Source organism: Cydia amplana, chromosome 12, assembly GCF_948474715.1.
Source record: "Cydia amplana chromosome 12, ilCydAmpl1.1, whole genome shotgun sequence".
NCBI lineage: Eukaryota > Metazoa > Arthropoda > Insecta > Lepidoptera > Tortricidae > Cydia > Cydia amplana.
The window spans coordinates 11,027,858-11,041,051 of NC_086080.1; the positions used below are offsets into that span (position 1 = coordinate 11,027,858).

Consider the following 13,194-nt stretch of genomic DNA (forward strand, 5'->3'; position numbering starts at 1 on the left):
CTGTGAACAGAATAAGCCCCGAGTGTCGCTCTCAGCGCGTCCGACATGCGGCTTGTGTGCTTGGTCGTTCGGTTTCTAGACATTCCCTCGGTTCGGACAAAATATGTACATATCAAACGTTTCAACGCGAGAATAGAAGTGATCCAAAGAAGTCCTATTTTTATATGCTTTGTAAGACCGTTTCTCAGCGCTGTGACGATAGAAAATATTGGTGCAATTCTCTATTTGATGTTACTTTGAGAGGGATTCGTGCGCAATTTCCCACGTATTTTTATTCGAACTGTTCCGTTTAGTTTGTCACAGAGCGTGCCATTTTCAAATGTATTTTCTATTGTAAGATGAGTTGGAGTAACTTAAGAATTATATTAATTTCGGAAATCGTAAATATTTACAAATGTAGAAGAATTTTATACTCTTGACATCTCTCTCAAGATACCTTATTAAAAGTTGTACCTATGGGGCGTGAGTTTTGGTTTTGTAAAGTATCTAAAGTGTTTCTAGGCCTTCTAGTTTATTACATTTTCTGAATTCAGAAATATCTCGTTTATGTTTGTGTGCCGGTATGCATATTGAAAATTTTAATGTAGTCGAAAATAGCCCTTGGGCAGCGCATTGGCTCAAACGATTAGCGCACTTTATTGGCTCAGTTGAGCCTAAGCGACCTTTGATCGGCGTTCCATTGGGCGTACCTGGCAGAGCAGGCGTGCATTTGCGATCCCTGTGTTTACCCTTATGTACAAATACGTTAGCCTGCTAAGTAGCTACCTGATCCGGATTATATACGTACATAATTAAGATGAGAGCCGAGGATTGTTAACGTAGGCAGATTACGTACGTAACAACTAAGCTTAAGCGTTAATGTAACGAGTATTCATATTTCAAGTACAAATACTTTGTGGAAAACATCCTTTGTGACTGGCTTCAATAAGCAACAAAAAGAATTCATTACGAATAAATTAAAAGAGTTGGTTTACCAAAGCCAAATTTGTTCTCTTTGAAGCACAAAATTGAGACGTAAATTTATTTTCCTAAGAAGAGAATACCTATATTATGGCAGGCATGGCTCACTCCGCGATTTCGTCGCTTTGCTACAGGTAGCTAAAAGTACATCCGTTCCGCCCCAATTTTGGGCAAAGCCATAAGCCGCGCGTGGCGCTGTCGCCACCTAGCGGCCATATCTGTGCTGATCGTAACAGACGCGTTTTGTTAGAGAATGAGTCTTCTGTACTTAGTACTATTATTTATTCTGTGATTATGGCAGGAAAAGTAGGCCGCGATTGTGATGGAGCCGAGTTTGATTTTCGTCAATGTAATGAGTTTAGTGGGATGTCAGTGGGAGTTGCCGCGGAGCACACATAACGTGACGACGTGACCGGCCTGCCGATACAGCACGCTCTATGTTCACAGGTCACTTACTCGCTAGATGAAGCTTATAAAACTATTCGCAGTCAACACACGTACACTCCCATACTAGTTTAGTAGGTATGAGAGCCTGGCACATTGCGTGGGAACTGGGAATCTTACTGATATGGGAAACAAGTCATTTACAAGTACATAACGATAGCGAGCTGCAAAATCGCATAAACACCATGCGATTACTTTAATAACAATAAAGATTGTATGCAATTTGGCAGCTACAAGATCACCAAAGATGTTGTTTCAGTGCAAGTCTTTCTATATTCTTGAATAAGCAGAGTCTGTAGAAAGTAGTCTGTGTCTAAGCTACTTCGCGAATTACTATGTAGTTTATCAAACGCCTCGCCCGCTTTAGGTGCGTCATGAGCGGTACTCTACAAATTGCCTGCTTAGGAACTTTGATCGCTTTAGTTTACTTTGGAGGAGATATGGAGGCACATTCTAACATGCATTTGATGTTTATGTTATTCATGCGTGTATATCCCTCGTACATGTTAATTCATGTATTGACGCGAGCGAGATGCACTAGTTAGCGAACGATAGCAAAATGATATAATTTTGCTAAAAAAGTGTATGTCGGAATTGGTCCTCATGGATGTGATTAAACTATCAACGTGGATCAAATGAAACATCTGCGTCAACCATTTTGCAATATTCCTCTCGTATAAAACCCAATACATTTTAATGGCGTTATTTTAATCCATTAAAATCTGAAATTATTTTGCATACGACTCTTTACAAATAATGAAGTAGGTACGAATATTTATGAATAATGAAGTTTATTGTGTTGCTGGCCGCACGGGTAAATATTTAAAAAAGTACCTAGGAGAATTTCAGGCTGTAAATTAAAAATATTCATTGTCATTTTCATTTCATTCATATGTAAGCGGGTATGCACTTTTGCAGCTAGGTGTACAATGTTACGCTATGTTATTGACAATTTTTACGAGTGCTAAATAAATACTACAAATATATAGTTACTACCTATTTACGACGAAGAAACTTGATTGTTAGGTACTAAAAACCGGCCAAGTGCGTGTCGGACTCGCGCACGGAGGGTTCCGCACCATCAACAAAAAATAGAGCACAACAAGCAAAAAAAAACAAGCAAAAAAACGGTCACCCATCCAAGTACTGACCCCGCCCGACGTTGCTTAACTTCGGTCAAAAATCACGTTTGTTGTATGGGAGCCCCACTTAAATCTTTATTTTATTCTGTTTTTAGTATTTGTTGTTATAGCGGCAACAGAAATACATCATCTGTGAAAATTTCAACTGTCCATCACGGTTCGTGAGATCCAGCCTGGTGACAGACGGACGGACGGACGGACAGCGGAGTCTTAGTAATAGGGTCCCGTTTTTACCCTTTGGGTACGGAACCCTAAAAAGTAAAGTAACAATGTTGTACAAGACAACTTAGTATATTTAATTACTGCTCTACTTGGTAACTTTTCGGGCCCTAGAAAAGTAGTAAGTACGAGTAACTTTCTCCTTGCGAGGTAATAAATTGTAGTCATACGCGCAGCCGGAATTACAGGCCCGCTCCAGTTCATTATTAATGTGGGCTCATTATGCTTGTGATATTAAATTACTTTCAAAATGTATATGCGAACGGGGAGTTTTAACATTTTCCATGCCAGCGCATACAGTAGCTAGGTATAGGTATACTTGTTCCAACTAACTATTGCAAAATATTAGACTTACACACGCATCAAAAATTAGTGATAAAACGATTCTATATCTACACAATTAGAAAGCAATAATTTTTCGCTTTTGTTCCGGTTTTCTTTACCATAGTCAATAAGTAGTATTTTAGAATATTTTTGTTTTGCAATTGTAAATTTCTTACTATCGAAACGCTCGTGCTGAATTTTTATTATCATGATCGAGAAATATTAAATGTCATTTATCGTTTCTTTTAAAGTTGTCAGGTAAAATGATCATATATCGGATGGCACGCGGTCCGGCAGTTAGAGCATGTGTTACAAACTTACAAACAAATTCACGGACGCTTAGGTCGCAAACATTGTCACGCGCTATTAGCTCGCAAGCTACGTCGCCTCACTACCTCGTTTACGCCAATCACAACTCCAATTGTACTCCTATAGCAGAACATTAAAGGCCATTTTCCTATTAACTCTGCCTTTGTTCCTGGCACCCGAACAAATTACGGGCGAAATTCGTTTACCACTCGATTAGCGCGATCGTACAACAAATATTTCTAAAGGTCAGATTCATTTCATCTGACGAGAACAATAATTAAATGCCTTTGTGCAAAGTCAAAGCAATTAATTGGGTAAAATAATGTAATAAAAAATCACCAAAGCAAACAAATTCACAAAGAATAAATACGTCAGCTCCGTGCTCTTTTTTACCTAAATTTCTAGTGGCAATTGAAATAAATTGTGTCGAAACGAAATACGAGTATAAATTGATGTCGATTTCATATTCTTTTAACGTTACTCGTACTACATTGTGCACGCGTCAGGAGGAGTAGGAATGGTCAGTTTTTACACACATACACATACATACACACACATACACATACATACAGACACATACATACATATACATATTAGCTTAGCAACCCTACATGTCTGTATGCCAACAGTTTTGCTGACTATGCATATTTAAGCGAAATTCACTGCGAGTCATGTTAAAATTATTTAGACCACTTTCGTTCACATGCCGTAATCATTACTTACACGTCACAGCCTCTCTGGCAAGCAATAGCTCCTTTTCTAGAACCTGAGGGTCGAGTGGCGCAGCGTCCGTCTCGCCATCTGCCTTCGTCCTCTCTAATAACGCTGTCCCAGCCTCGCCTCTCTCTGCTGCCGCTACCAGCAGCCGACGAACCCGTGTTAATTCAGCCTGTTTATAAGGAAAATATTACCAAGAATTATATTTAAGAAGATAACCGCTCTGAATTTTTATGAATATAACAGTTTTTGGTAGCTAACGATGACGAGATCTATAAGGGATGGTAGAATAGGACATGTAGAATGGAAAATTTACTGGTAACTGTAAAATGGTTTCTTTTGAATTAAGCTACAGTCCTTACTGCGTTGACAAAAGTTTTTAGTATCTATTTGAGATGTCGTTATAATCACTCTTCTAAAGGTTTTGAAAACAATAAAAAATTATTCATTTTTAAAGGTTAACTTTAAAATTCCTTAAAGGTTTTGTAGTTAGCTGCCAAATATCCTATCAGTTGCATTTCACATGTATTACGAAGGTCTCTGCGGACCTACATACCGCCAAATAATGTATCGCAGTATAACGTCTACGTAAAGAATGTGCGTATCATACTCTCTATTGCAAACAAATTTTGACGTAACGACCCCGTTACGCTTCCGACAAACTTCGAAGGAAAGTGAGCTGTAGCGATGTCGGGATAAAGTTCGTTATGCAATGAGTAGGATTTAAGGTAAAAGTCACGTAATGTAAAATTGTCAACCTGCAAGCGTTCATTCTCGAGCCTCAGTCGCCTGGCCAGCTGCGCGGCCGTCAGCATCCCCGGGGAGGCCGGTACCTCTTCCTGCCGCGAGCGGTCCGATCGCCCGCCGGGGGAGGCCGCCTCTGTTTAACAAACACATTTTTTCTAAACATCTATTGGCTCCACATTATTAACCATTGACATAGACTTGTGATCACCACGCAACTAAAGAAATTCATATAAAATAACTTAATATAATATCTTTTTAAAAAGTTTTTGGCAAAAATTTCATTTTTGGTACAAGTTTTTATCGCTGACTGTGCTTTTCTTACGACAGACAACTAATACTCATCGAGACAATTCTAAAAACCCCTAACACAATTAGGTTGCGTTGTTTCATCACAGAGTTCCTATGGCCACCTCCTGTCTCTGTCATCAGATTAGCTCGATGGTACCATAATATTGCATTGTCATCCGATTTACACATGCATGCAAAATTTCAGCTCAATCGGAAACCGGGAAGTGGATCAAATTTAACTTGCAAGATTTGATTACAGACCGACAAACAGACAACGGTCAGGTCAGGTGAAAGTAAATAAAAGCTTGTAAAATATACATTAGGTACCTACATATTATTAAGACTGCGCGCGAACTCGTATACTGTTTTAGTTCAATTAACCATTGAGGTTACGTCTATTCAGCTGACCGACCAAATGACGCAATGTGCCTAATGAAACGAAACTCGCATGCGAGTTCTCGCACCGTCTAAATGAGCCCTAATGATATTAACGGGTCTATCGCGATTAAATTTCATTATTTTACCTTCGATCCGACGCTTCAGCTGGGTTGCACCAGTTATGGTCACGGATGACTGACGTCCCAGCAAATTGATGGATTTAAGGTAAAATAATGAAATTTAATCGCGGTAGACCCGTCAACATCATTACACGCAACTGAAACGAGAGCGTCAAAGAGCGCAAGTCATCCATTATAAGATTTTATAAGTGATCTGTGAATTTTTACCATCATACCATCATTTTACGCCCTCCAAAAGCAAATCATAATTTACTTGGAACACCTTTTTGTAAAGGTGTTACAACTTGGAGCTCTTTTAAGGACTTTGATTCTTCGTCAAATGTTTATATCTGCAGTATTTTCCCGTAATTTGTTTTCCCAAGTTTGAGCTCGATCATAAACCTACACCTTGTTTTGATGAGTAAAGTATCACGGAGTTGGGGAAAACATTAATTAAACTCCGCAATCATAACTTTTTATAGGTACTACTTCTTAGTTTAAAACGTCCAGTTTTCTAAAATCAACAAAATTTAATTGACTCCTCCACGAAACTTTATCATGAACTAAGTACATATGTATAATATACCTACCTACAGAATCAAACAAGTTATTTTACTTACTTTGAAACGTCCGGTTATGTTATTACGGTTTAGATGGGTACAAGATTGTATCTAGATATCATAGTTTACAACTCCATTGTCGTTAAAAGCTAGTAGAAAGTTTAACCACAGTTTATTTACACATGAGGTTTATACGACACCCACCATTAGCCGGCATATGAAAGCTTTAGTTTAAGTGTGGCGTGCCGCCGCAGTCATACAAATGGAATAGGTTATGGCGACGTAAACATAGTAATAACGTGAAAGTTTCCCCAGTCACGAAACCCGCAGCTCGGGCCGGTCCAGACAAATCGATTACCTACGTACGTACGTAACACGCATCAACCCAACGCTAGTGTTGTTAAGACTCGATTCCTTGGTTGCTTGGTTACTTTAGTTATTTTGTCTTCTTAATGTCTATACTAAGCTTGAGTTTTGAACTCTCCTTTGCTAGTATTTATATAAAACCTTATTTCGTCAGGTGACAAGCAAAAGTCACTAAGTACCACCACAAGTTCATAGCCATAGTGAACCATATTAGTACGAAAAGAAGGTTGATTTTTGTTTAAATATTTTATAGCAATTAGTGACTTTTGCTTGTCACCTGACGATTTATTAGTAATGTAAATTACAAGACAATTTAACACTACAATATTTAACTTCCGCCTCCTGAAATAGTTACGATAACACCACAATAAACTAAAATAATACCTTCCTGTCCTTCAGGGTCAGGCTTCAAAAATACTCTTAATATGATATGATCTCGCATGCCAAAAGTCACATTTCTTGGACCAGAAACGTTGATTTCACTCAGATCGTTTCCATAACAAAACCAGATCAAATTGATAACCTGTTATTACAATCAGCATACGCCTCCTGGACATATTGCTAAAAACACTGATTTAAACTTTCACGCTTTACACATTATTACTTACGAAAAAGCAGCTTAGGTAATAAGTATTAAAAATTAATTATACGAGACATGACTAAAAATATAATATTTAAAACCTTCGCGTTTTGAACACATATTAACTCACATTTATAATAGACGGGTCTAACCTGTGTCGAAACGTCGGTAAATAAAGGTAATTGAATAAATTTCGCGTTAGACCCGTCTATAAATGACTAAAAATATTCTGAAATCTTAAGTCGTAAAACTGAGTAGAATCTTATGTAGGTACAAAAGGTATTACCACCAACACTATCTGCCGCAGGTGTCCGCGACGCCTACTTCATTGTAGCTTCTCGCAATGAAAGAGACATATTGACTTCACCCGGCAATATCTTCCCGCTTCGGGTAATTATTCTCATCCAGACAGATCCTTTAATTTCCCGACTCAAATGAGAGATAACACGAAAGGGATATTGGAGGAAAAGAAACTTATAGATAAGATAGAATCAGTCTGTTGAATATTCCTTGGGGAATAAATTAAGGGATTGTGACAAATTATCTGAGAGCAAATGAGCTGCGGAGCTCTTGAGCTCGTATTATCACGGCCCAAAGCCGGCTCCGTTTAGGGCGAAGGTAGATAAATCGCGCGGCGCCTTCCAATTTCGCGTTGATCCCATAATTCTATTTAGTTGGATAAATCTCATACATCATTTCGCAGATATTTTAGGAAAATAATTATGTAGGTAAGGATACGATGACATACCTGGTGAGGCGTCACAGAAGCAAATATTTTAATGGATGAGTATGTCGAGGGACCCTCTAACAGTCCTAATATTTTAAATTCTTCAATAACTGCGATACAATTGTCATTTCAAAATCTCTAAGGATCTATGATAAACATTAGCTCCATCGTAACGCGTTACTTATTAAATATCTTACTACTTACTTAATCACAGAAGCAAATTTTATTAGTGCTATTTTAATACTAAAGGATTTTATTTTCAATCAAAGTAAACTTTTTTGATAAAAATCCATTGAAATAAAATCTACCATTGAAATTGTTGATCGTAATATACGAGTAGACACACTCTGTATAACTACTGTCGGAACCATTTATCATAAAATTCATAAACCAACCTCAAATTTCGATTTAACATTTAAACAACTTGTTAAAGAGCAACGCTAAAACTTTTCCGCCCAAATACATAATGGGAGCGTGCTTAAGCTTTAATTTTAATTAAAGATCGCGGGAAGAATTAAATGACAAATTACTTACAAGGTGGAGGAAAAGTTTCATTCTTTCAAAGTTGTCGGTTGTGCAGTTAGACGGCAAATGAGCTTATTCCCCTGGGCTACAGGCTCATTACGGGCCCGAGGGGTGCCGCGGACGGGACGTATGGATGCTTACACAACAAGCAACTTGTTCATCTCCCAGTACTTATTATGAAACATGCTTTCTTGTCACGAGTTTATTAAGAATTGTTGACATGTACGTATCAAGTTTGTGGCGAAATAAAAAAGAACTAGGTATAAAATCTCCTTTTATCAGTTCGTTTCATGAAATTTTTAATTCTATCTGAAATTACAATTTGGACTAAATTACATTTAAAAACACCTTTTAATGAATATTTAAACCATAAGAAAACGAAATCCACATTAATTAAAACAAAAATCCAATCAACAATCCAAGAATATACTTAGTTAATTGCGTATTTTTTGCATGCAATTAATGTTAAGCAAATAAATATCACCAGAAGTACAAAATTCTACACATGTTTTGCCGCTCTACGAGACATCATTAGGGATGCTAGATATCTTGAACCCAGAGCAGACCCCAAACAGTCGACATAACATTAATTACATGCAAGTAATACGTACGTAGTTACCTCTAACTATAACGGATTAGCACTGATACTCGTAGCACGTTATTGATTCGCGGATTAGCAAAGCCAACTTTTTGTTTGAACGATAAGGCATGTTCACTTTTTACAAGATTTCTAAATCAAAGAAGATGTATATTTCAAGATAGGGTGTGTTTTGCCTGACAGTAGATAAACGGAGTTTTATTGAACCGTATCGGTTTTGATGAGCTTCTGGGAAAAGACGTTCCAACAGACTATTAAAATCCTCGGCTAACAAAGAGGAATTACGAACAATTTCCCAACTAGCTCCTTCGTCGGCAACGCAAACAGCAGACTTCTAGTTGGTACCAACTATTATCCCCTGGACTACGGGATTTAAGATAAACAAAACACGGAATTGTTGTATCTTGTGCGGTAAGTCTTTAAATCATTTCTTGCTAGCTAATAATATCCGTTATATTATTTACTTTGTCTCCGGAACATGGTAAAAAAAGGATATTTTAATTTGATTTTGGATAAATAATACTTACGTATCCTTAAGATACCCCTTTATATATAAATGGAACCCCTTTTTAAATGTTTTGGTAACCTATGGAAACTTTCAACATTGAAGTACCTAGTCACATGCGTGTTAATTGTCTATGATTCAAAGATTGACGAGTATTCACTACGTTAACAGTCTAAATATCTACCAAATGCAGGCCCCCCGCCATCACACCTTACTCGCTACCTTCATAAAAGCGCTATTTGCGTGTGATCTTGTGTAAGTTGGATCTGCTGAAAGTATACGCCCTGATCAACTCCCGCTGTGTTTCTACCAAAGATTTTAGAACAACTTAAGAACATACCTCCTTCAAGAGTAGCAGTAATATCAGCTCTGGGTTCGGGCCCATCACTACTCCTCCCCGGCGAAGTCGCATCGGGTAACGGGACCTCTTCTTCAGAACTATCCGCCGGATCCAGAACATTCCTTTCGCTCGCATTGCTGTTTCCTTCAATTCCAATTTCGGCGTATGTTCCGCTGTCACTCCCGTTCTGCGTCGACCATTTGATTGGCGATTCAAGTTTACCATTCGCTTGATTTTCTTTATTGTCATCATCTAAAACAAAAACACAAACACATCGTTACAAATTGAGTGTCAGGCGTCATCTTTAACAATGCATAAGGTGCAGGGGAATGGAAAAATAATGACTAAAAATAAAAACAAGAGACAGCAGACAAATGTACTTCGCCTTGCACGACTGTGAGGATTATTTTCTTTGGTCGGGGTCGGGTATTACACTCGTATGTGGCCAGTCTAATTTTTTTTCAGGCGGCATATTAGTATAGTAAAAAACGTTCTGTAAGGCAAACGGAACATACGTGTGATATAATCTGAATATTCTGAATGACCTAACTAGGAAAATATTTATATATTAGACAGAATGTAAACGAAACGTAATTAAGTGGACCAAAGTGAACAAAACGGGACCTTTTTGGTTCGTAACATTCGCCAGTCTGCTCGACTTTATTGGAAAAATATTTTTTTCTCAAAGTTAACGAATATTAAATCAACAAATTAATTAAACTAATTGGTAATTGTATCATCCTTTCCATTTTGCAAACTGCGACCCTTTGTTCAGAATCACTTTGTTACCATCTACAAACCTATTATTTACGAGGTTTTTGACGAAAGTGTCTAATTACTTAACCTGTCGTTTCCCACGATATGACGTCACCCATAAGCGTTCTGGCTCAAATATGAGCCGCTGGGAGCTGACAGATTAATTCATACTATGATATAATCTATCCTTTCCATTTTGCAAACTGCGACCCTTTGTTCAGAGTCACTTTGTTACCATCTACAAACCTATTATTTACGAGGTTTTTGACGAAAGTGTCTAATTACTTAATTCATACTATGATATAATGACTCACCTATAAAAGGATTATCTTTTCCATTTCTGATGGAAAGCCTAGCTCCTCTGTTGAGTGTGGCCTCCTTGTCACCATTTAGTGAGCCATTCCGGGGTTTGTCTAAGGTGCCCATGAGCAGTCTTCGCTCAGGGGGCGCCGGGGGCACATCGGAGCTAAACACGGAGCTGGCGGGTGTGATGAGAGGGTCGGCGGGCTCGGGCTCCGCGTCCGCCTCCACGCGGGCGCCGACGGACACCTGCTCGTCCACCATCTTGCGGAGTTTCGCCTGCGGGAATTTAAAAAAATTAGTAATTAGTTCAGATGTAAGAAACTGGGACTTCAAGATGACATATACCTGCGATGGAACATGTTGCTGTTGTTGCTATTTTTCTGTCGCATACAGAAACATATCTATGGCATTATTTATACACATTTGTCAAAACTAAAAATTCTGTTGTTAATCGTTTTTCCCTATCTGTCATGTTGGCATTAGTGTTTGTTAGAAAGAGACATAATTTGACATGAGTGTAAATTTTTATATAGGGGGCTTTTCTATATTTATTTCGTTCAACGCATGAAACTAGTTTCGGTGACAACATCGCTACATTCAAGCTACAAACCCTGTCACCTATTAATTTTAGAAGCGATAGATTAAAAAAATTCGGAACGCGGTAGGTATATTATTTTTGGGTTAAAGCAGCTTAGGAATAAACATGCTGATATAACTAGAACCACCTTATATCGACAACAGCAACAATACTCCATAAAAGGCTAGCATGTAAATATATAATTTGGCTGCTCCCTATTCATAGCATTAATGAATTAGAAGGTTTATGAAAGCGACTTCGCATTGTGGACTCAATAAAGCCGCCATACATTTCTCGGGCCAACGCTGCCTTATCTCCGTCTATTAATCTAAGCAATGAATGCCTTCTATTTAGTTAATTCACCTGCTGCCGTTTGATGTAATGGCCACTTTGGCCTCTTTAATGGCTACGTTTTATGGATGTGTAAGTGACGCTTCCTGGAGATTTCCTGGTTAATTTGTTGCTGATTAATAACCATCATCATACACTACTGTAACAAGACTTATATTTTCTGTAAAGTTCTATTAATCTAAGGCATTTACTTACATTTCGTTTTAAGAAAATTAGGGCATTGTGTTTAGGGTTTCGTACCTCAAAAGGGAAAAAACGGAACCCTTGTAGGATCGCTCGTGCGTCTGTCTGTCTACCTGTCCGACCGTCCCGAACGAAAAAGAATTTCCTAAATTATAAGTCTCGTCTCAGTGATTTGTTACTGATGGCACTGTCCCTTAAGCTTATTGGTGTATATCAAGGTCGTATCGTATCAATAAAACATAAAGTCGGGATTTTAAAATCCGAATACCAATACCACTCTCGTACGGAGCGCATCTCGTAGAGACTTTCGCTACGGCGTAGAGCTTTGGAGGAGCGATCGAGCGGTCGTCTACCATCGTCTTCATTTAAATTCTTGGAATTTGTTTATGATTGTATTCATAGAATCTTTAGACTTTGTCAGTATTTTTTTAAACACGACGAAGTTTCTAAGAAGACGTAATCTAAGAATCCATGTTAAGAGAATTACCTGCCTGAATAAAGTTTATATACCTCAACAAGCTATACATACCTACACTAACTATAGTTTCGCTATCGATTCGTCTAAAAACTTACGGTATGCCCCAGGTGGTTGTCAGTCGTCCGTCACTAACTTCCGGAAACTTCCGCAGCACTTGGCTCACCACGTCACGCACCACCAGCCACGCAAATCTATCTTTTCAAAACACACACACACACACACACACACACACACACACACACACACACACACGTCAGTCGTTTTTGTTTTTGTTTAGAACATATATATCATCTAGACTCTTTACATTTCCCTTTTCTATCTTAGTAGTATTTATTTTTATTTTTACTTCTTATGTTCCTTTAGTACTTAAGTTTATAAAATAACTTGTACCACTTTCCTCGGAAGAATCGCTGAATCCTGAGTCACAGGCTTTGTCCTAGTTCAGGAAACAGAGGCTCAATCCAAAATGAAACTGATACAAACCTAATACTTATAAGTTTTTTTTTGTTTCCTTTTTTGTAATTGTATAAGGCTGTAATACTTACTGTATTAGGTTTCAAGTAAATAAAGATAAAAAAAAAAAAAGTTATTTTGACTTCCTATTTCTGTACTGTAGTTGACTGTAGTCAACGTTAATATTATACCTGTACCTACCTATTATAATTACTTTACTCTGTGCCTGTACCTGAGCGTTTCTT

General features: G+C 38.0%; 1 protein-coding gene across 7 annotated transcripts in view; it reads right to left on the minus strand.

Moving 5' to 3' along the window:
• Positions 1-13,194, minus strand: part of LOC134652962 (kazrin) — a 115,954-nt gene that overhangs the window by 22,951 nt on the left and 79,809 nt on the right. For 6 of the 7 annotated variants that reach the window (XM_063508207.1, XM_063508208.1, XM_063508206.1 and 3 more), the window contains exons 3-6: positions 10,919-11,183; positions 9,849-10,100; positions 4,874-4,995; positions 4,122-4,287 (exon numbers count right to left, since the gene is read on the minus strand). In XM_063508207.1, the coding sequence (XP_063364277.1) occupies positions 4,122-4,287; positions 4,874-4,995; positions 9,849-10,100; positions 10,919-11,183 (805 nt within the window). Of the gene's footprint in view, positions 1-4,121; positions 4,288-4,873; positions 4,996-9,848; positions 10,101-10,918; positions 11,184-11,847; positions 11,988-13,194 lie in introns of those variants that run through there. The other variant, XM_063508209.1, reaches the window with a different exon arrangement.